General features: G+C 34.5%; 1 protein-coding gene and 1 long non-coding RNA gene across 8 annotated transcripts in view; one reads left to right on the forward strand and one right to left on the reverse strand.

Moving 5' to 3' along the window:
* Positions 1 to 20,526, reverse strand: part of arhgef9a (Cdc42 guanine nucleotide exchange factor 9a) — a 143,454-nt gene extending 122,928 nt beyond the window's left edge. For 4 of the 6 annotated variants that reach the window (XM_088596752.1, XM_088596750.1, XM_088596747.1 and 1 more), the window contains exons 1-2: positions 19,116 to 19,254; positions 1,209 to 2,826 (exon numbers count right to left, since the gene is read on the reverse strand). In XM_088596752.1, the coding sequence (XP_088452878.1) occupies positions 1,209 to 2,756 (1,548 nt within the window). In that variant the 5' untranslated portion in view covers positions 2,757 to 2,826; positions 19,116 to 19,254. Of the gene's footprint in view, positions 1 to 1,208; positions 2,827 to 12,602; positions 12,700 to 19,115; positions 19,255 to 20,221 lie in introns of those variants that run through there. The other 2 variants (XM_088596748.1, XM_088596749.1) reach the window with 2 other exon arrangements.
* On the forward strand, positions 12,837 to 24,191 carry LOC148653808 (uncharacterized). Of its 2 annotated transcripts, XR_015924846.1 has the most exons (4): positions 12,837 to 12,918; positions 17,668 to 17,764; positions 19,560 to 19,660; positions 23,781 to 24,191. It is a non-coding gene; the product is annotated as an uncharacterized LOC148653808 (long non-coding RNA). The 2 variants fall into 2 exon arrangements; XR_015924845.1 differs by having other exon boundaries at positions 17,668 to 19,660.
* Positions 24,192 to 24,732: the final 541 nt, after the last annotated feature.

Genomic DNA, 24,732 nt, shown 5'->3' on the forward strand with positions numbered 1-24,732 from the left:
ATTATTCAGCAATATTCCCACTTTGTTAAATTACTGTCTATTTAGGTTGGTTAAAGAAAAAGTAAAACACCAAGCAGTTTCTGATTTTAAGTATGCCTATCCACATTTCATAATATATAATGAACAGCTACGAAATGTCAGCCTTAAGTTGATATAATTAATTCATTAGAGCTGTTCATGACCACCTGGAGCACACTTAACAAATGTCAACATAATAAACTTTGAATTGTGTAAATTTCATCAACATAATAATAAACTCTCACCAGTTAAAAAGAATATAATTAAAATATTCATTATATGAATTTAAATTTGACTGATAACCTAATGTACAGTTATTGTTAATCTTGTATATTGTTCTGTACTCAATGTAACCATTTATAGTTTTACTGGTAAGAAGGTTGCTAATTTGTAAAGGTATTTCTATAGGTTTACGACATTTTCACTGTTATTAAATGCACTTGTAAACCTATGGCCAGTTAAAGCCAGTTTTCAAATTGTTTTTTTTTTCAAATGAGTGAAAGTGTACTACTGAATTTATATATGGAATTCTTACTGTTTAAGGGCAACTCAGCTTCTCAATGTGTTAGGGTAAATCCATCTTGAAAAATGATTAGTTAAACAAAAGGGATTCCAACTTTATCTGGTATTGTGAAGTAGCACATTTGGAGAAATTCAATTTGTTAAAAATACTTGTACTGTAATAATTTTAATTCTAATAGTTTCAATACATAACATACAATCTATTTTGTAATCATATTCTTATGAAAAATGATAAAAAAACAAGAAAGACAAAATGAGTAAGTGTATAAAAAGTTGTACTATTATTGTAATAAAGAGTAAGATATTACACATTACAAAATAAAGAATAATAAGACTGAAGTATAAATTGACTGAAGTAACACTTAAAATTGTAATGTGCTGAATTAATTCAAGAACAGTGGCATTTAAAAGTTATGTATTTGTTTAGTTAAAAGGTGCACGCTAAAAGAAAGAAAAAATTTTGATCTCACTTCACAGAAGCATGCCAGAGTTGGTGAACTGAACAATATTGATAGTATATGGTGTATGTACAATAAATCATATAAATCAATAAATTCATAACCATACATACGTGCATGTTTTTACTAAATTATTTTTAATGTAATTAATTTTATTAAACGATTAAATTTATAGCTTAAATACCTTTTTAATCATTTAAAAAACCTTACCTTATTTCCTGAGTGATGTGGAGCAGTTTTGCTGTTTGAGTAATTTTCTTCATTTTCATCATTCCTGTGCTCAGTTTGATCCTGTCTTTCTTTGGTAGAAACAAAGTCATTCATGGAATCTAGACAATTTCCTGTATCATTGTGGCTTGAAGTTCTATCTGACTCTGGTTCTTTTTCAAGGCAAATCCCACTTTCAGCAGGTATGTGGCTTTCGCGATTCTCTATAGAAGCCACCAATTTGTGAGGTGAGTGTGGAGATGCTTCAGCTGCTACAGACAGGTATCCATTAGGACTGGGTGAATCTGGACAGGTTCTCCATGACTTTAAAGTCACCTGTGGAGATTCTCCTGTTAAACTAGGAGATGAAAGGGTATCACATAAACTTGGGTCTGAGGACAGAACAGTCTTGGGAGTTGGGGACATGATCTTAGTTTCATTCTTTGAGCTTAATGATATAACTTGACTAAACTCACCAGATCTCTGAACACTATGAGTTCCCAAAGGAGAGTGGCCTTCTTCTGGGGGTGAAAAAGACCGTGAAGAGTTTCTCCACTTCCTTGCTGTTTCAGCCACATTACTAAACCACCTGAATAAACCACCAAAATGATTACCTTTGGTATCAGCACTTGCGTGTTTAGGGGAGGAGTTAGGATCTCTGATACATTCAAAGTCAGAGGAGGCACAATCTGAATCAACTGTCTTGTCAAAGGTATTTAATTCAGAGTCAAAACTTTTTTCTGCTAGATTTGAGTTCCCTTTCCCAATAAAAGAAATTTTCCTTAGGTAACTCCAAACATCAGCACCTTTAGATTTTCTTCCTCCCTGAAATGTCTTTGGGCAGTCCTTTATACTGTATTCTTCAAGCAGAGTTGCATTGTTACAGTTTGAGAAATTGGTATGTGTCCTCTTTATGTAAGACACAGCCTCAATGGATTTAAAACCATTCTGATGATTTGAGAGTTCCCTGAGCCATTGGTTTTCATTATCAATGTTTTCAGAAGGTCCTGTAATGTCTACATCTTCAAATGAGCAGTCAAAGTCTTTGGTGCAGCCTGCGTAGGAATGTCTTTTACCTCGATTTCTGAACAAGTTCCTTTGTGAAAATACGTGGGAGGAGGGGTCTCTGAAGTGTGACTCCTCTTCTTGTTCATCGTTAAGAATAGTGCTGAACTTTGCATTCTTGCTTCCTTTCCCTCTAAAAACTGATGTAGACTTCAGTTTCTTGAAAGATTTCACCTTGTCTACAAATGATAACTTAGGTACCGCAGTCTCCCCAGGAAGAATCATAGAATGGGGCCTTCTTCCATATCCTGTTGGATTCTTCTTCCTGGTGATGATTCTCCAGATTCCAGTGTTTTTAGGCTTCCTGTTTAATTCCACTTTCTCCTTACCTACACCCTGACACACAACAGGTGTTTCACAGAGGTCAGGTTCCTGTATTCTCATTATGCCTGTTGTATTCTCCACGTCTAGGGAAATATTAAATACTTTATTAACAAATCCATTAGAATCTTTGTGCTTAGAGTTAGAGCTGTTTATGTCATCCATTGTACCATCTTGTAAAACCAGTCAGTTACAATTCACATCTTCCATTGTCATGACATCCATATGATGTTACCTGCAAAGAAAAGACACAGGATCTCAATCGCAATAAAACATTAGGAACATTATATGTTCCATTTCCAGAAGATCCATTTCTAATTCAATTGTAAGGTTTATCAACTTGAGTTGCTTCCTACTGTATGTAGTTAAAAAAAATACTACAAGACATCAAAGACTTCTGAGAAAACAGAAAAGGCATACTTGTTGAAACAGCAAGTAAAGTTCCAACAATAGTCATTTCTATTTAATCACACATTGGCTACTCTATTTTTTCTGACATTCTAACATCCATTTGTCAATCAATATACAGTATGTGACTGTAATGTCTAAAATGTTTAGTAAACACAAAATGAAAAAAAGAATAAATAAAATATTAATTCTAAATATTCAATTTTAAATGTTTATGAATGTACCAGTAAACCAAAGCCAGGCACATTGGTTTCAATGACAGCAGATGCCATCAAATAATACAAGCAATGACATTAACTCAAGATTCACCTTTTGTTCCATGCACAATTTTGTGACCGCAAGCATTTCTGTGGCCTTATTAAGAAAACCAGAAAGCATAATTTAAGAAAAAGTATTTTTTTCATTTTCCTGACAATGGACAGTACCAGGTGGACCTTTAAAAACAAGCTAATTGTAGCAGTCATAAGTTTCCGCTTATAAATATTTATATAGATGAGTGCAGAAGAAAACTCTGATGTACAGTATAAGCCCATTCACAGCATTGCATTGACAGCATACTGTATACATGCATGCAACTTACACATGAATCTTGTACTATATTTTATGGTACTGTTATTTATATTAGATTGATTTATTAATTGTATACATTTGTAAAATATGCTGTTTTATGTAGTTTTTCTATTGTTGTCTAAGCGAGGCCAAATGAAAATTTCCACTGTATGTGAAAAAAAAGTAGATTTTGATTCTGACAATAACATTTAATTTGAATATAGGTGGAATTTAATTTTTCTACTTCTTCTATTCTTATTTTGATACAGAATTATGATTAACATATTTCGTATGCTCAAATCTACGTAATGGAATCAAATAAGCTCACTGACCAGGGTATCCCACTATAACCATTCCATACAAAGGATGATAGCTAATTGTTCTGACTGTGAAAACCAGGAAGTACCTTTAACGCACCTACTTGTTTTTACCAGTTGTTGGGTGGAGTTCCAGTATGCTTGTTTAATCTAGACATAACCAGAATTATCCTCTTTTGCCTATTTGAGGGTGTAGCAAAATTTTATGAAAAGAGTGTCATTGTGAACTATAGCCTTAAAATGCAAGTTCAAGTTCACATAATGTTTTATAGTGTAAATCTCAAGCTTATTAAGCATTCTATTGATTTGTTTATATGTCTTATAACTAGTTCTTTTGGATAAACATGCACCTGTACAAGCCTCTCACTAATGTGATCAGTGCTATGCTACTATGTAAGAACCATGCTATGAACTTATGGTTACTTGTAATTATTCTGAAGGCTATGTATTAGCAGGGAAAGGAACTGATGATTTTAATTCTATCAGGTTTTCCACATGTTTCACAGGACTGCTGGTATGCAATCATCACCCTCTGGTGTGCTATAATTAGAAATTGTTTTTAGCAAAAGGCTAATTCAGAGCTGCTGCTTTCTAAATTTTTGGAACAAAGAAGTTCTTTTTTTGTGAGAATAAAATGGTTAGTATCTTAAATTTCAGGCCAAAATGACAATAAGAAAAACAATATGTTATGTGTGTCTCTCCAAGGAGAGTTCTAATCTGTATCTGGCAAATTCTACAGAGAATACATTCCCATAAACAATGTTTAATCAACATTTATGCCAATGGTGGCTTTCATGCATTGTTTTTCTCTAATTTTAGTACACACTGATGTATACTTTTGTCTATAAATGAATGTTCTGCACAGCCATCTTGTACATGTATCAAACATCCAAGTAAGTTTTCTAACTGCTTCATCCAATTCAGGGTCACAGAAGAGACAGAGCTTATCCTGGCAAGTACCAGGCACAAGGAGGGATACTGAACAGCATACTAGTTCACAGCAGGGCACACAGGTACAGACATGCACATAAACCAGTGCCAATCAGTGCCTAGAAACCAATTAACCTACTAGTATGTCTTTGGAATGTGGGAGGAAACTAATAGACCCAGAGTAAACCTACGTGAACATGGATAGACCATGCAAAGTCCATGCATAGACATACTGTAGCACTGCAGAAATAAATCCAGGGCCCCAGCACTGCTAGGCAGCAATGCTAATCACTGCACCACAATGCAGTCCATAATTCCCATCATTAATTCCTAAATCCTTAGTTTTCACAATACAGTTTTTAAATAAGCTGACAAGTGTAATGAATTATAATCTTTGTAATAACAACATGGTGTTCAGAGCAACCACACTGTTGCTAACCATCACACTAATAAAATATAAGCAGCAACAGTTCAGTCTTACAAATCCTGACACACTAAAGTAGCTCTTGGCTGGAGCAGGATTTCTAAATGTTATGAAGTACTGTTGATATATTATTCACATTATCAGTCTAAATAATACAAAATTCAGTGATAGGAATGACAACTGCACTGCAATAAATTAAGAAGCTACAGTGGAGGAATTGAAATCGCACTATAGGACCTCATTTCTGGTGTACAAGTCGCAGTGACTCCTAAATTGGCATATTTACTATAAATTCAACTCTTCATTCAAGGCAGATGTAGGATTATAACACACACCATAAAATGGATGTAACTCTTTCTCTGTGGAATTTCAATGGGCACATGATGTTAATATCATGACACTAAGCATCAACTCACATTGTATAGCTTCAACAGAAAGAGGTAGACCAGTAGACATAACTTTTATGCTAGGTGTTCTAATGCAACCCAGACGCTTTCTTGGTTGAGAGTGAGTTTTGGAGAGATACTCAACTATTGCTTTTTAAATTTTGATATTTCCATATTTAAGGGAGGTCTGAATTTAGCCAATGGAAAAACAAAGAAGATAAAACTCAGTTCTGAATGTGTTTCTGAATGATAAAATAAAAAAAAACATAGATGAATCATCAATTTAACACAAGTTATTTTTTTCATGTTTAACTTAACCAAAACTAGGTAATTGAGAGCCTCTTTACTATATTCTTAACATAGTCTTCAGTGAATTCTATCAGTAGAATTAATTTATAATGACATTAGGGAAAGTATTGGTCTTGAACTACTACTAATTCTAATCACAGAGGAACTGAAGAACACACAATTATCTACAGATCTGTGGCCCTGCTGTGCAGATGTAATTATGTACAATCAGGATTCAAGAAACCTTCCCTTTTCAACAATTAGCCTGTCATTTAAATCTACATCATACTAAAAGAAGAAGTTTGAATCATCTCTTAAAACTAAATGAGACAAGCTCCATATTCTCAAGTGCTCACTTTTGGTGCTTTCTGAAATTACATACATTAAACACATAACTTATAAAGAATCAATGCCATATTGTTCCAAGTAGAATGGCTCATTTAAATGTTGTATATTTTGCATTTCACTTGTCAAATTGTATCTGCTCTGAGAAAGAAAAACATTTTTAAAATTATGGATCCCATTCTTACCACAATAAGCACACATAAGGAGAGAAGTACTTTCTTACAGTTTATGTCTATTAAATGCAATTTTTACTTTCAGTAAATCCACAATACAAATTGTGGGATGTTAAGGCAAAGCAAGTAAAGACATTATAAAACCACAGTAAAAGCGTAACCATGGTCACAACCAGTAAAAACTTCAGACACATTTTAAATGCACAATGGAGAACTTTCAGAAGAAACAGTCCTCATAAACAAGGTTTTTGAAACTTTATAAGGAGCAGAAGCTAATTATTAATGAGTGTTTTGGAATTTGGAAAGACAACTGAAAGAACATGGGAGAGATGCTGCATGTAAAATGTCTTTGTTTAAATCAACTTTCTCTTCTGTATAGGAACACCTACTTATGGAGAGACAGGGCATTGAAAGGCAAACTGGATGAAGTGATTCAAGAAACACTCAGAATTTAGTTGAGTCTTAAACCCGTTATTGAGCTTCTCTCCAACTGCGCATGTCACTCTTTAATAATACGCAGCTCTAGATCCAAATTACATTGCTCTGTCTTTAGCAGAATATCCATAGATGTCTTTGTTCCCCCATCAATGGCCTGGAGCTTCACATCCACAAAACACAGAGGCCAGAGAATCTTGAACTGTCACAGGCTTTTATAAGAACACACAGTTTCAGTGACCTTGTGTGCATCCTTTGAGACTGCACCAAAATTCCACAGTGACAGCTATAAAGCAGTCACATACCACATCATTTTGGGTAGCCTTAGATCATTCATGGCTCCAATAAGCCAAAACAGGCCTTCTTTGAAAAAAAAGTGTTTAAAAAAGGTGTCTTCTGATAAACCCTGAAACAAGATGCTTTGTTGATCCTCTTAGGGGAGCTGTAAGTAATTTTTATGAACAGTTCCTGAAACTGCTGATAAGCTGCATTTTAAACCTCAACGGCAGTAGGTGTTTTTGTTTATAATTAGGAAGAACTCTTTAATTACTGTATGGTTTCACTAACTCTTTTAATTCCACAAATCCAAAGATGGTGTTTGCTAATTAAAATGCAAAGTCATATTGTGTCATTGCTTAAGCAAAAAGACAAAAAAAAACTAATACGATGCCAATGTGCAGCATTCTTTTTCTTAGTGCAACTGTGAATGCCATAGCTAATGTAAACCTTTAAAAGAAACACAAAACAAATCTCAGTACATTTTCAACCAGTGTAATAGTAACTCTCATTTTGCAGCAGAATAAAAAATACGTTGTTTTTTTTTCATAAAGTAGTACCAGAGAGGCAACAATGTTTTGAAACATAACTTGAAGTTGCTGTTAACCGAAAAGCCTAGGTTTCAGTATGAAAGCTTTGACACTCAATCCAGACAGTTCTGAAACCAAACCAGTGCTTCAGATTTGCCAGCTAACATCACAAATTAAATCCCATTGGCTGTTTTGGGTCTCCAGGTGATAACTTACAAACATCATGGCTATTAAAATGACAGCAGATTACAATGCAGATAAGAATGATAACAGTACAACCAAACTAGACAGACTCAGTGGTAGAGACAGAATCCCAAACAACTATTAGCCATCTATGGGACTGAATGGAATGTTAGAATCCCATACACAGTTGTTAACTTCTCTGTGAAAAGCCTGTCAGTTTAAATCCTTCACCAACCACAAATCTGATACAGCAACTGTGAGCACCAGTAAAAGACTGAGACATGCCCAATGCTTTTCAGTTTAGAGTCCACGTCAAACACAATTATCTCAAAGATCATCTTGCATTCAGAACTGCTGATATTAAACACCAAAAGCAGTGAATGGAAAAGCATACCTGATTACACAAAATCACAGTGGGAATGTACTGCCCTTGAATACTTCCAACAGTGTGGAATGAGACTGCTGTTTCACTATCAAAATTCCACAGCATAAAGAAACAATTATCAATAATACTTTAAGTCAAAACAGAAATTATAAAATGTTAATAAAATTGTTTTATTTAATATAATATGTACTATTCCAGTCTAATTCATATTTTGCTACAGTGCCTTGCAAACACATTCAGACCCATGCACAGTTTTCACATTTTTATTAATAAGTTTGTTTTCATTAATATTTGTTATGTTTATAATCTACTCTACATACTCAAAGAATAAGTAAATAGATAATTAATATAAATGACAAACAATAGGAAAAGTCATGATGGAAGTATATCCTCTGCTGTCGCAAACCTAATTTAGATGTACAAAATTACCCTAACAAGACACACAATTAGTTAAGAAGCCTCTGTATCTGAATACAGTAAATACAGTAAATACAAGTCCCTGTAAGGTACCATCAATCAGGTAGTGAATTCCAAACAAATATTTATCCAATCAGGGATAAGGTTGTATAAAGACTCCCACCAAGAAAAGGGTATAAAAACTTAAAGGGTATAAGAAACTGAATATCCCTTTGAGCATGATGAAGCCGATGATTAAGATGTGGAAGGTATATTGTACTACTCAAACTCGGCCTAGATCAGGCTATCCATCCAAATTGAGGAGACAGACAAGGAGAAAACTGGTTAGGTGTGCCACTATGAAGATGGTAGATAATGTCCATGGGTCAAAACTGGCATTAATGAAAGAAGCTGAATAAAAACATCTTACATCCTGCATGGAGTGGTGAGACTAGACAAAATTGAAACGTTTTGGTCACAGGACATGTTTCAGTCAACACCATCCCTACTGTCAAGCACCGTGGGGGCAGAATTGTGTTATGGGGCCACACCTCATCAACAGCGACTCATCAGCAAGCATCTTGTCAAGACTGGGGGGAACATAAGGAGCAAAAAAATGGAGCAAAAGAAAGACAAATACTAAAGGAAAGCCTGCTGTAGTCTGCTAAAGACCTAAAATTAGGACACAAATTCACCTTTCAACAGGAGAATGACCCTTAAGCAACTCAAGAGAGCTTACGCAAATCTGCTAAGGAGAATGGAAAAAAACAAAGTCTGTAGACTTACCCCAAAAAGATCTCTGTAATTGCTGATAAATCTTCTTCAATTTAATATTGTGAGTCTGAATAATTATGCATTTTTTTCTCTGTGGTTTTTGCTGACATTTACTGTAATTTATTGTACCCTTGAATGTCTTCGGTTTGAGCATTCAAATTTGGAATAAAATAAGATTAAAAATGTGTATGCATAATTTTGTAATTCTGTAAAATTAGACACCAGGAAGGGTCTGAATACTTTTTCAAGGCACTGTACTGTATATACAGCAGTATCTATACTTTAGTATTTCAAAGCATTTGACACAAATGTTCATGTTAACAAAGTAACCAAATCCAACTATGATTAAAAGCTAATCAGTTTATTTGCACCTTTTATCTCCAATTGCATTCGTACTGGAAATATCAGTCTATGACATCAAATTCTTCTTTGTCAGAACACAGCAAACATTTTGCTAGGAATCAACTGCCACAATAGACATTCAGTACATTTTGTACTTTGCTTTTCTTTTTTCACAGCAGCAGCTATGCAGCAGGTTGCAACTGGCCCACAAGTTTTTGCTCTGTAAAAATGAGATCCATAGATTGCGACTGCAATGTTATCTTCAAGAGTACAACAACAGTGTCGTATCTGAGATATGAGCCCACAGCTTTAGAGCCCTCACCAGTACTCCACACTGTGTCTTGAATTAATTTTCTCTTTTGTTACATTCACATGAACTTTTGTTTCTGTTTTTTTTTTCCTTCAGTTACAGAAGATATTTACCTCCAGATGTTTGGTTCCCCTTTGCTAAAAAAATTTAAATGTTACAGGTTGCGGACTGGCCCTATGATACCAATACAATATTATTTTTTTGGTAAAACATTTAAAAATGTTTCATAAAGTAACGTTTCAACTTTTGGAAACATTCAATACTTTTGCAGTTGTTTAAAAGAGATTATTGCTGTGAGTGAAGGTTACCTTAAATAAGACAATACAGAAGGACAGACATTTAAAATAAGCACATTAGAATGCATGATCAGTTTAGTACTTTGCAAGTCATTTTTTACCATTAGCTTTGCTCTTTAATTTTGCACATATATACAGCAGTATTCTTGGCAAATATTGCTATATTGTTCTAATAATCATCAAAACTATACCAAAGTTTATGCCTGTTTTTAAATTTTCTCCTATATTCGAGTGCATGTATTTTCAAATTGCTTCAGTTGGATTGTCATATAGACTCTGGAGCCTGCAGTTTCAATTTCAACATTTAATATTTACACACATCACACTGTTTCATTTCTGTTGTGTTTCTTACAAGAGATATTTTGTATCATTTTTACTTTCTCTGATGTCTTCAGAAAATCTCAAGTTTTGATTCTTCTGTCCGGGATACATATCCTGGTTAGGTTTCTTGTTGTGTGCATATTGTCATGCAAACAAAAAACACTTCACTCTGTTTGCCTGTCTTATAGTTACATTGGTATAACTAATAGCTCTACTATTTAATCCATTTTATTTAATCTTCTATTTAATAACATCTTTCAGTCTATGTTGAACTGTTAAATATACAGTAGATATGATGGTTCTGTGTTTTTTTTTATTTGTTGTGTAAAGGTCTTTGTCTAACTATCTCCTGAATTTAAAACTAGGTATAGGTTAAGAGTTTTTCTCCATCTTGCAAATAAATCCTTTAATGATCCATAATCTTGGTAACACATAAGGGTGTACTCAACTCTTGTGATGGATAACTATTTTCTTTGCAGTTCCCCTGTACTGAAGTTTCTTCAAATATCTGTAATTTTGTAAGCATGACTCTTGATAATAATATGTAAAAATCTGTCTGCAACATATTCCATACAGTATGCAAATTTTAAGTTCTTTATACTTTATGTTGCAGTTTACAATTTAATATGCTAAATTGCACATTATTGTTTCATAGTTTCATATAGAAATTTGTTTCTTAATAGGTAATGTATTCATACAAGAATGCAAGCACATGCAAATCTACACACATGCACATGCAAATCTACTACTATATAAAGTATTTAGTTCTATATTGGAAGCATTTATTAAAGAATTAAATTACTTTTATTATTTGGTGCTATGGTAATTGATGTTTTGTACTAACATTACAAATGTGAGCATTGTTTTGTTTTAACATGTCATAAATATATTTAATGTCAGATTAATGCTGAAACTTCATTGTATCTTATACATTCTGACATTTCTGGTCTTTCTATGTTAACATAGCAAAGTTTCCACATAACTCTATTGTTTTATCTATGCGCTTATACATAAAACCTTCCCCTTTCCCCTGAAGAATGACATTTTTTGTTGTGCCTAATTGAAGAAACAATTAAGTGAAAATTCTTCCAATTAAGTGAAAGCTGTATAAATTAAGTTCCAATTAAGATTTAAAAAGAGTAACTTTCCAACAGCATTAGTTCTTCCAGTTGTGCATCACAGCACAAATATTGCTTTGCTAAAGCTATCCATGTAAAGGTTGCATCAGAATATATTAACACATTTCTTTCACCCTTAATGACTGTGTATACATATCATCCTTGTGATTAAAACAGTTGTGATTGAGGATAAATTTAACTTGCTTCTAAAATCGAATTACATTCCAGCAAACAGACATGCCCGCAACACAGAAACTAGATCTGTATTAATGCCATTGAGCAATATAAAGTAATATTAAACTCACAATTAAAGTGACCAATTAAAAACCAATTAAGTGAACAACTAAAAACCTTGCATTCGCTATACTGATTTATACAATTTTCTTCTTAAAACAGCCACATAGGTCCATTAAGGCACTCAAAATAGACTAAATCTCAATATTACAAGCACCCCAATGCATTATAAAGCATGTTTCTGATCAACAATATTTTCAATACTCTGTGTAAACAGAGTATATATACTATATCTATCACTGTGGTGAGTCACCCCTTGAGTGAAAATTAGGAAAAAACTTCCCACAACATAGTCAAGACAAAATATTACACAAGTACAAGTCCTGATTTCAACTTTAGGATTACAATAATCAGGGTGAAGCTCACTTAACTTCTAATGCCACTGGGCATTGCTTCTAATCACTAAAACAAAACACCCAGAGCAAGTTTACACAGCACTGAAACAAAGGAGTACATTTTTTATGGTTTCCAGTTTGTACCCAAGTTGTTTTTTTAATTCTTCCTCATCCTGAATGAGACTTTCAGACTTACACTTCCTTCCATTGCTTCAACATTTTGCACAATGTCTGCACAGTTTTCCAGCAGCCATGTACAGGCAACAAAACTATTCCAAAAATGCTGTTTCTGGTGGTAAGGGTTGTGCGCTATGTGCAGCTAATGAATCTGTTTGTGCCTGTATTACACGTTCTGGTGATTTACAATCCCTGTGACTTCCATAATCATAGGAATTTGCACCAAGGCAAACAGGCGTGAACATGTTAAGAGTGACAGCACACAGACCTTCATGAGGAAACTCCAAAACACCTTTGCTTTAAAGGACCAGGGTAGAATCGGCAACTATTGAACGGTCAGTGTTTTTCACTAGAGCCTGAAGTCTTTTATATGTTATACAATAAATTTCAGTAATTTTGTCACATTGCCAGGAGACAACAGTTGAGCTCGTAGATTAAACAAAATAAATAGAAACGATTAAAAACTGTTGTACTGTAAATACACCTAGTTTAGACAAAATAACAAAAATGAGAGAAAGATATTCTAGTGTGTTAATGAGGCCAGGACATTTGTAAAAAGGAGCAACTGAATAGTAAAACTAAACAAATGATACAAGACCTCACCATAAAGCAGAAAACAGACTATTGTAACCTCTTGAAACCACACCTGCAATTTGCCTTTGGATACTATAACAGCAATTGTTACAGTTTGTGCGATCTGTAAAAAAGGGTTTATCTTTTGTAAATTTCTTAATAACATTAAGCTAAACTTATTAGTTTACTGTATATAATGACCATAAAGTAACTGTTCATTATTTATGCTAGACAAACACAGTCATTATCAATACCTATATATATATAGTACATAAAATGTATGAATTCATAAAGTATAAAGAATAAAACATCAAAGTACCATGGATTTCAATTTTTATATCTCAATGCTAGGAATACTAGATACAAAATGCAAGAAACAAAAGCTATATTATTATTATATAATTGGAATTTAGGCAAATGTCTAGTAAAGAGTTGTGGTGACAAATACTACATTAGTAGATACAGAGCATTCCAATAGACAAGGAAGATTCTGGAAGGGAAGAAGTACTCTAAAGAGCCTTATATAATGAAATCTGGGATGTACTGTATGTGAAAATGAAGGATCTTCATGTTTCTCACAAAGATTTTAACGTTCCTCACACAGGCTAAGAAAAACTTACAGAAATGACAGTAGGTGAGATCGAAATGGTACAGTAGCTATGACTAACAACTGCTTTCTCACTTAGTTTGTCAGAAAAGAGCATGCTGTATTGATCTACTATTTTCAAACTAACAAGATAAGAGTGACTTGAGAGTGAGTTGAGAGAATCTTTTTGGTATCATTCCATATCACCAAATCAAATGTTTAGAATTTCACAGACTTTGAAAAGATTGAGCTCGAGAGACAGACGAGGAATTAGTGGAGAATTTAAAGAGATTCTGCTTGAAGTACAGAAACACCAATTAAAATGCATTTCAAGGTTTTAAAAACAAATCTGGAGAATGATGCAAACTTGTTTAAGATAGATATCCTATGATTCTGATTGATTCTGAAAGTTTTGAATTACCATACCAACACAATCTGGAAAACCAGTGTCTTTAGATACCTTCAAATGTACAATTAAGCAAATGGTTGTATAAACAAACTACAGAATAAAATCTGCTTCATATCAGAACAGTACACAATAGTATTAAGGATATGAAAAAGAGCCAACTGAATATGTTACAATAATATGGGGAAAATAAAATCTCTACAGATTATTGAAAGACTATATTAAAATTTCATTACAGCTTCACTGACTCACAAACGTGGGAAAACGTCTACTGGAAGAATCTAAATTGTTAATTAGTCCCAAAGTACAAGTAAAATAAAAAGGAAACACTACACAATGTTGGAGGTTTTGAATGTTTGAACAGTGGATTTACACTGTAAATGAAAACTTTCTCTCTTATAGTCAGAATGATGTAGTGAATACTGACTTAACAAGAAATTAGATCATGTCACCTTTAAGATCTATTTTCACTTCCTGAAGGTCATTTTTCTTGACTACATTGGACGTGTTACAGGCCACTCTCACACAAAGTCTGCTATTCGCTGAACAGATATGCCAGCCCCCCTTTCCAAATAGTTCTCACAGCAGTGGCATCAACAAAGTGTTCCCCGCAGGATCTCCATCAGCATTGCTGTCTGTCATTTCACCTTTACTTTGATCAGTAAACAGAACTAGAATCCACTGCTGTCTTCCCCACATCACATGAGCACATGTCCATTGCAGATAGAGCAAATGGTGTTTTCAGGAGGACTGATACCTTTACCAGTTGTCACACACATAATCCCTGTTGGTAAAGCCTGTTACTAAACACACGAGTGCTCCCCCTTTCACTCAAGTATGGTGGGGCTTGTTAGACATTGTTGTCCCTGTTCCAAAGGGCATAATGCATCAAGTATCAGTCCTTGGGCAAAGTTGCATATTGCATATTGGGCATCCATTCCTGGTCCTCGACTGTGTAGTGACACATTTCTTAGTGACTTCAGTCTGGCAACTTTCTGTCTCCAGTTATGCAACATTTGAACTCTTCATCTGTAAGGTGTAATCACTAAGCTAAGACAAGTTGTTAGCTGTCAACCACAAGGTCTGTTAGATAATTCACACCAAAACCAAAATACACTTCTTTTGAGTAGTGCATATCACTCAAAATCTAAATACATGTCACAATGCATAACGTTTCAGTTCCATATACATTCATTCATCTCTGAAGTGTATGTGGGTGACAACAGTCCAACAATGTATTTAATAAAAACATTTCTTCTGAAACAACTCTTGAAAATTAAACAGTGTTCTTTGGGGACTTACCTATTAAATTACATGAGAAACTAAGTGGGTTATACATGTCATCTTTCAGTACTATCCCAGTAGTACTTTGTGTATTAAAAGTGCATTAAGTTAAGCGAAATACGACAAAATCATATAAAATTTCCAGCATGTATTATTAAATCCTGCTAGTCTTTACAAGTCGGCATACTTGTGGAAAGCTCCAGTTCCCTCTCAACAATAATAAACTAAATTTGTTTAACTTATTATTTTTTGAAAATTATAGAATATTTTCATAATAGAAATGAAGGTCTCTACTTCTAAAATAAGTTCATGTATGCAAATTCTTTTCAGTTTTGATACAAATTGTATCACAGTGAAATAGGTTTAAGGTACTAAAAGATGAACTTATACTGAGAGGATTTGTTGGGATTTTAATGCATTGCCTTGTTGGTCAGGTTTTTGCTGTTGGATAATTAGGCACTCATAAAGTAACTGGGAAAGAAAAGTAGGCAATTCTGAAGCTGAACAGAAGGAAAAAGTCAGTCCCAACCATATTACAGAATTTGGGCATGTCAAAATAAATTTACAATAAATAAATAAATTTCGAATACAGATGATAGGAGAGAATCCAGAGATTTAATTACCAATTAGCCAAGACAGGGTTTGCTAAAAACATCTCCAATGTGAAAACCAGAAAACCTATCAGAGCCGTCAAAGAAGACCTAAAACAACGTCTTCAATAACCTCTAGAGAGCAGGGTCGGGGGTATCGAAATACACATTTTGCAGAAGATTGAGACAGCAGAATTACAAAGGCTACACTGGAAGATATAAACTTCTCATCAGCACCAAGAACAGATAACACAGATTAGAATATCCTTGGATGTACAAAGATGAGTCAGAGAAAGGTTAAGGCGTAAGGAGCTGCAGATTCTCCAAAGGACATCACCTAATCTGTGTAGTGGTTGTAATGTTATGGAATGAAGCAACAGAATAAGTTCTGAAGTTTGCAAACACCATTTATCTGCTTTAGTAAAAGAAAAAATGTTTCTATATTTAATGAGTAGTACTTCATCATCCAGCTCAATAGTGACCCAAAATGTACAGTTAGTGTATCTTAGGAATTGATTCATAAAGAAAAATGGAAAATCATAGACTGGCCAACCTAACCTCCAGACTTAAATTAATTGTGCATGCATTTTACATGCTGAACAAAAAATTATGTTAGAAGACCCCAAAAATAGGCAATAACTCTAAGTGGCCATGACAAATAATCTCAAACGATTACACAGAGTTAAGTAATCTTGAACATAAAGCATGTTTGTGTTCTAATACCATCAAATGTATGCGGAATTACACTAAAATAAAATATGTATTATATTTAACTTATCATTCATATTTAACTAATTCTCACAAATACAAACTGTAAAGCAATAATACATTTTAACTCTCATGTTCCAAACCTTTGGAAGGTACTGTACTGTGTATTAAATGTGTCACTAATAGACTAAACAGATTTAATCTAAAGGACACTAAAGAAGTCCTACTAAATTTTATTAACCTGGTATCAGAGCTAACTGTTAGTTGAGCCTTACCCATATAGCAGAGCCTCAAAGGCACTTAAATGGAGAGTAGTCAAACACAGCGTGCAATGCAGTCTAATTGGTCTAATTACACAAATCTTTCTGTGTGAACAAAACCTGTGATTGGTGCCCATAAGGAACAATATTTATCCAGAGCTTTAAAAGTTTAGTAGAATGCAAACCTCAGTTGAAACTAAACAGAAATGTTAACTAGATGGACTCTGATTAGGCCTCTTCTATAAACGGTACACTTGTGTTGCACGCCAGCCAAAGCATGTTAGTTCATAAAAGCTAACAGAAAATGTCAAGTATCAGTAAAGAAAGCTGTATGAGAAAAATATAGGCAAAGACAGGAATATTAATCTCCTTTTCTATATTCAAATTGCTAAAATGAGAGGCTGCAACAAAGAATCCTTTCTTATTTCCTTGTAAGTAAAATAAGCATGAAGGTACAATTGTATTTTTGCAAGAACATTCCCAATATCCTTTAAAAGGAAGAAAAATGTATATATTCCATGCAATTCTGTTTTCAAAAACATTGTCACAAAATATAGAAGAGTCATTGGAGTTGTTGCACATTAAGAATAAACATCAAACATAATTAATGTACAGGGTGAATTACACAGTTAATATACCATGTCCAATGAAACAAATGTTTAAGTTTGGTTTCTAAGGTTAGAAGAGAAGCAAGAAACATTAACCATCCACTGTTCCCATCAGTTTAAAGAAGCTCTTTAGACATCAACTCAGCATATTTGCAAACCAAGAAAGGTAAGTGATACCTCTGTGTGCTACTCAAGTTAAGCTGTTAATTAATGGGCCAAAAGATAAAACTCTTCCATTGCATCAGAATTTCATACAAATTACCGGTCCCACACTTACAGCCACTGTAACTATTCATAAGAGGCTATTTTAATCAGTAGCCTGCAAACTGTGAGGCTTATCACAGGAAAAGCTGCCTGTAAAAAAGTTCAACTCAGTTCGACAATTCACAAAATACACTTACAGTACGTGCTGAGTTCATTGTATGGCACTTTATTAGTGAAAAAACAACTTGTTGAAATAACATAGATTTCAAACCCTAGTACTATTGAAATAGAGCACAGGCATAGCCTTTATATTATGTACTTTTGTACGTGATAAAGATCAATATTAATCAATACTGCTTTCCAGTGGCCTACTGTTATCTGTCACACGTGAAATCCCTTTAGGTTGATAATTATGTATTCAAACATAAGGGGTTAAAAAAATCAATGCATTTGAAAAATCCACTAGAATCACATCAACAGTATTTACAGAACTACACAAATCTAAACATGAAACATAATTAAAGTCCTCTTAAAGCTTTATTATATTTAGAAATACATAATACTATTAGTTGTGAGCTGTGTGTGTATACTTTGTAAAGAGTTTGTAATACTTTTTTTGGAATACAGCCAGATAGATGTCATCTTGTATGTTTATAAACACCTATACCTAGGTACTGTGGTTATTAAGTTTTGCAAACACGTGCCTGAAGACTTGCCGAAGACCTCTACGGTCACTTAGACCTTCACATAAGCTTAAGGCATCCAAGAGACGAAAAGGAAGAAGTGTAAATCGTCGTGCTTAGCATTCCAAACTCAAGTCCTGAATCATAACAGAGTAGGCTAAATCGTGAAATACATTTTTCCGGATAAGCATTAACCTCTTAACTTGTGTTCTGCAGGAACATACAGTATATGTAGGCAATATACTGTAGTACAGCAGCTTAACTGTAATAATAGGTTTAATTTCGGTTTATTTTCACTTTCACAACATGAAATAATTCTAAAGACTTGCATGAAAAAGGTTGAGAAAACATTGTAAAATATTTATGAACTGATATTTTAAACAAAGCCTAAATAGTTCTGGCAATTACGAAAGAAGACACCATTATAATAGTTTATATAATCCAAACGTTAAAATCCATAAGGATAATAACAAATGACAAATAACCCACAGGATACCAACTGCTTAATTTTGGCATTCAAGTTAACAACGTTTTACAACCTAACCATATGTTAGGATATAATTAAAAATAATTCAATTTTGGCACACGATTAATAGTGAAAATTAGTTTAAGTAGTATGTTCCAACTTACCTAACATTTCATTTAGTTTTGGACAATTCCGTAAATTAGTTTCTGTAAGCGTTCATGTGAAAAATACAATCACTTCCGAAAGTAAATCAAATACCATACTTTAAGCTTTTCTTTATATCTCACTTCCCAGATCCGTCTTCAGGTTTTTTTCACCAGATACATAAATTAAAGGGGTACTCTTCACATCCAGTAAAGAGGAAAAACCCGTAAAACTTGTTACGCTGCAATGCAGAATGAAGCTTCGCTTTGAATCCTCCAGAGCTCATCCACTGGACAACACAAGCCCGAAAAGATCGTCCCAAAGTTACAGCATAGTTTTCACAGTAAGAGGGAGCCCCTTAACTCCAGCCCTGTCAAACACACTGACTCACAGACACTCGCAAGTACACATACACTGTGCAGTTCACTATGCTGTCCAAATAATCTTTACTTTTCACCCTACAGAACCAGCTCAAACATGCTAGAAAGTAGTCATCGATTTAATTGCTATTTTCCCATCGGCGGTGGAAAACGTCTGGCAAGACTATAATCCCAGCATGGAAGAGGTGTGTGTATATAGAATTGTAGTAATTGCACGATGTTCCAGCTCGCAGTCTGACAACGGTATAAACACCATGAAACGATAAAACCAATAGGCCATGAACGTCCACTGCAGATTTGTACTGGGTTTTTCAAGACTTTTGGATATAATAAGAAATCAGTTTTGTGAATTTAAAAGAAGCATTTATTTCGTATTTCGGTATGTTAATAAATATTTGGATTTTTTTAAAATAACGCCTAGCCAAAGAAAACATTTATGTTTAGGCTAGGCGGGATTAGGAACAATAGCTTTTGGACTGTACCATTTTAACTAACATAACACTGGACTATAAATATGTGTCTCCTAAAATACTTTATTTTCGAACAGTGTCTGTTGATCCTTTTTCTACCAATCCAAGTAGGTTTTATGTAAGCAAATACATTTAAAAATCACTCACCACTATGCTTTATCAATCTACTATAACAGATGTACACTGACTTTAAGACCAATTTCTTCATGCAAATGAATATTATGTTAATTTGACTTGGAAGCCAACTTTAAATTTAATAAAGAAGGGTGATCTTACCTGTACTCTGTGAACTCTTCACTTGTGAAACCCACACATTGTGATAGTTGTATAAACGTAGAAACAAACATTTATATAACTAACAGGGTTCAGATGTATGCCAAAAAATAATTCCTTATTACATTGTTTTATGGTTACAGTTCAGAAGCCGGCTCATATCCAGTCTGAACCTCTACTTTTTTCCAGAAGTATTTTTCACTAAGTATTCTGAGACTTCCCTTCCTCAAGACAAAGCAAAATTAGGAGTTTAATTGCATGATGGGAAGTAAGCCTTTTTGTATTATCTGAAACTCCTGTGATGTTAGAGTCCTTCAACTCAACAGTCAAAATAGGAAAACACCAGGGGAACTGGAGGAATTCAGAAACCTAAACAGGCTTTGAGGGTGGAGTTGTGAAAGACAAGATGTGGGGGTTCTAAATTTAAACATTTCCTTTTTGTACCCTTTTGTGCTTTTTGTGAACATATATGAAATCTCTTTCTATTTGCACAGGAAAGAGTGGATCGTACAATTGATGGGTTAAACAAAAGATTTCCACTGGTTGACAAAGCCAGGAAGTCTGCTTTACATTATGTAAATATCTCCTGGCTTACATCCTTCTGTGTGCTGTAATAAAAGGTTATCCTATTTCCAAGTGATTATTATTTGATAATAACTTAAAGAAAGGCTCTGGAGTTGTTTCATCTACATATAAATGAACACAGTTATTGTCTGAAGTGTGTGGACTCCAATACATTCATCATGGAGAACTTTTTAAGTACAGTATGAATACCAACAATATATACATGTTTTTTTTCATCAAATATTTTCTTTAAAAAATGTATGTTAAGGAACATCATTATTTTCTTAATATTCTATATCTGTTGGCCCCCCAAAAAACTTTTAATTTATTTTATGTTTTTATCTGTTATAGAGCCTTTGGCCGGGAGCTGCTAGGAACGTTTTCACAAACATTAGTCATTGCATTATGGATGAAGTTCTTCATTAAATAATGAATAGATCCTACAATCAGTAGTAATTACAGTGCCTTGCGAAAGTATTCGGCCCCCTTGAACTTTTCAACCTTTTGCCACATTTCAGGCTTCAAACATAAAGATATAAATTTTTTATTTTATGTGAAGAATCACCAACAAGTGGGACACAATTGTGAAGTGGAACGAAATCTATTGGATTTTTGAAACTTTTTTAACTAATAAAAAAAATGAAAAGTGGGGCGTGCAAAATTATTCGGCCCCCTTGCGTTAATACTTTGTAGAGCCACCTTTTGCTGCGATTACAGCTGCAAGTCGCTTGGGGTATGTCTCTATCAGTTTTGCACATCGAGAGACTGAAATTCTTGCCCATTCTTCCTTGCAAAACAGCTCGAGCTCAGTGAGGTTGGATGGAGAGCGTTTGTGAACAGCAGTTTTCAGCTCTTTCCACAGATTCTCGATTGGATTCAGGTCTGGACTTTGACTTGGCCATTCAAACACCTGGATACGTTTATTTGTGAACCATTCCTTTGTAGATTTTGCTGTATGTTTGGGATCATTGTCTTGTTGGAAGATAAATCTCCGTCCCAGTTTCAGGTCTTTTGCAGACTCCAACAGGTTTTCATCCAGAATGGTCCTGTATTTGGCTGCATCCATCTTCCCCTCAATTTTAACCATCTTCCCTGTCCCTGCTGAAGAAAAGCAGGCCCAAACCATGATGCTGCCACCACCATGTTTGACAGTGGGGATGGTGTGTTGAGGGTGATGAGCTGTGTTGCTTTTACGCCAAACATATCGTTTTGCATTGTGGCCAAAAAGTTCGATTTTGGTTTCATCTGACCAGAGCACCTTCTTCCACATGTTTGGGGTGTCTCCCAAGTGGCTTGTGGCAAACTTTAGACGAGACTTTTTATGGATATCTTTGAGAAATGGCTTTCTTCTTGCCACTCTTCCATAAAGGCCAGATTTGTGCAGTGTAAGACTGATTGTTGTCCTATGGACAGACTCTCCCACCTCAGCTGTAGTTCTCTGCAGTTCATCCAGAGTGATCATGGGCCTCTTGGCTGCATCTCTGATCAGTCTTCTCCTTGTCTGAGCTGAAAGTTTAGAGGGACGGCCAGGTCTTGGTAGATTTGCAGTGGTCTGATACTCCTTCCATTTCAAGATGATCGCTTGCACAGTGCTCCTTGGGATGTTTGAAGCTTGGGAAATCTTTTTGTATCCAAATCCGGCTTTAAACTTCTCCACAACAGTATTACGGACCTGCCTGGTGTGTTCCTTGGTCTTCATGATGCTCTCTGCGCTTTCAACAGAACCTTGAGACTATCACAGAGCAGGTGCATTTATACAGAGACTTGATTACACACAGGTGGATTCTATTTATCACCATCAGTCATTTAGGACAACATTGGATCATTCAGAGATCCTCGCTGAACTTCTGGAGTGAGTTTGCTGCACTGAAAGTAAAGGGGCCGAATAATTTTGCACGCCCCACTTTTCATTTTTTTATTAGTTAAAAAAGTTTCAAAAATCCAATAGATTTCGTTCCACTTCACAATTGTGTCCCACTTGTTGGTGATTCTTCACATAAAATAAAAAATTTATATCTTTATGTTTGAAGCCTGAAATGTGGCAAAAGGTTGAAAAGTTCAAGGGGGCCGAATACTTTCGCAAGGCACTGTACCTTAGCTTCCAGGCCATAAAATGTGTAACAGTAAGTTATACAGTACAGTATTCTACTTAAAAACAATAGCTATTTCATATTTTATTTACTCAATATACTTTCATGTATTGCTCTGATTATGTTTATCTTTGTCAATTTGAATGAAGAATTGTATATGTGGTTCAGTGCATATTATCTCATTCTTTCTCAGTCAGGCTTTGCGTGTATAATATACATGCAAATCTTGGATCTTGTTTAAAATAATTTTAAAGGGTCTCAATGTTTTAGACATTCTGTTAAAAACATATAGTACACTAGCAAAATAAGACTACCAAATAATTAACGAAAATCTTGGTAGCAGGGAACATGCTTGATTGTTATAACATTCTGGTTCCTTATCAAGAAAACACGTATTAAAAATGTAAATCACGTCTGAATGGCTTTTCATTTCTGCATTAGAGATGCGAGATAATTACATACTTCAAATTTCAAAAATACTTCCTAATCATATTCCTTAATTCTCCCCAGGGGACAGTTAAACATTGCATAACTTTGCTGAATAATTTCAATTTATACCCTGCTCTTCTCCCTCAAAAACTCTGTGTCATCAATAAGGGAGATTCTGAATTTTTGAATATATGGGGGTTAGAATATCCCTGACAATGGTATTGTAAACTTGTGTTTTACATGTTAAATGTGTGGTATGTTTTTTTTTTAGTAAACAAGAAAATATTTTAAGTGTCTGACATTTTGTTGAAGATGCCTAATTGGTGAAGCTGTTCTTCATGGTTATTCCTCCTAATGCTTCAAAGCTGATGTAGGTCTTCTCTTCAGTCTCTTCACACTCATACCTGCACATTGTCATCCCTAACCCACCTGTAATTGAACAAAGTGTCTTATCACTACTGCTCTCTTATTCCTTTCAGACCTCCACAAGACCTACCTGTTCAGCTGCTCAGACCATAACTCTAAATCCTGCTGTCCTTCTGTACTTGTTACAGAGTGACCATTGTATCATTTTTTATGTCTATCTTATTAGAATATGATAATATTATAAAGTGATGAATTCTAAACTATTTTACTGTTTTGTAATGTGTAACTAGTTTGTACAATGAACATCTTGAAATTCTCTATTTCTTAATGTGTGGTGCTTCAGGCTTCTTCTTCCATGAAGAAAATTGTCATTTAAAAAAAATATAAGTTACCAATCTTGGAAGGATAACTGGTTAAAAGTTCAATAACCTGACATGGAATTTGCACACATTTCCCTGCAGAAAGCAATTTCCTGCCAATGTTGCAACACTCTGTGATATAAAATGGAAGATTTAATTTGTTCAGTATTTTTTTATCTTTTCTGTTCTGCTGATTTATCTGCTACACTTGTTTAATGCATACGCATGGCCTGCGTACCTACTGTTGCAATACCGTTGTCCTCTGAAGGTGTTTAAATCAGCAGCTCAGGTGCTAAAACTGAAATCTGTTTGAGTCACTACTATCACCCCTCCACCACCTATCTCAAAAGGGATTGAGGCATTACTGTCAAACCTGCATGATGTGCGTTCTGTGAATTGAATTCTTCATTCCTATTCATGTAGAAAACAAGAACTTACATCACCTTCTTTTTTTAGTTGTTTAATTCAGTTGACTTCCTGATTACAGGGCTGTTTTTCCTATGGCCAGTTTCTGCTACATTACACATTTTGGGTTTTCCCATTCACACTGTCAGTACATGTTGAAAGATTATGTATAAAATATAAGAGGTTTAGCAACTGTTATATAAACTTTGTAAGGTGGCATTGTTCTGTTTTTCCTGCTTGTCTGAATTTTTAAGAATTTCTCTACCCCTCCAGTCTAAAATTATTTCTCTCATCTTTCTGA

This window comes from Lepisosteus platostomus, chromosome 10, assembly GCF_059453375.1.
Source record: "Lepisosteus platostomus isolate fLepPlt1 chromosome 10, fLepPlt1.hap1, whole genome shotgun sequence".
NCBI classification, from domain to species: Eukaryota; Metazoa; Chordata; class Actinopteri; order Semionotiformes; family Lepisosteidae; genus Lepisosteus; species Lepisosteus platostomus.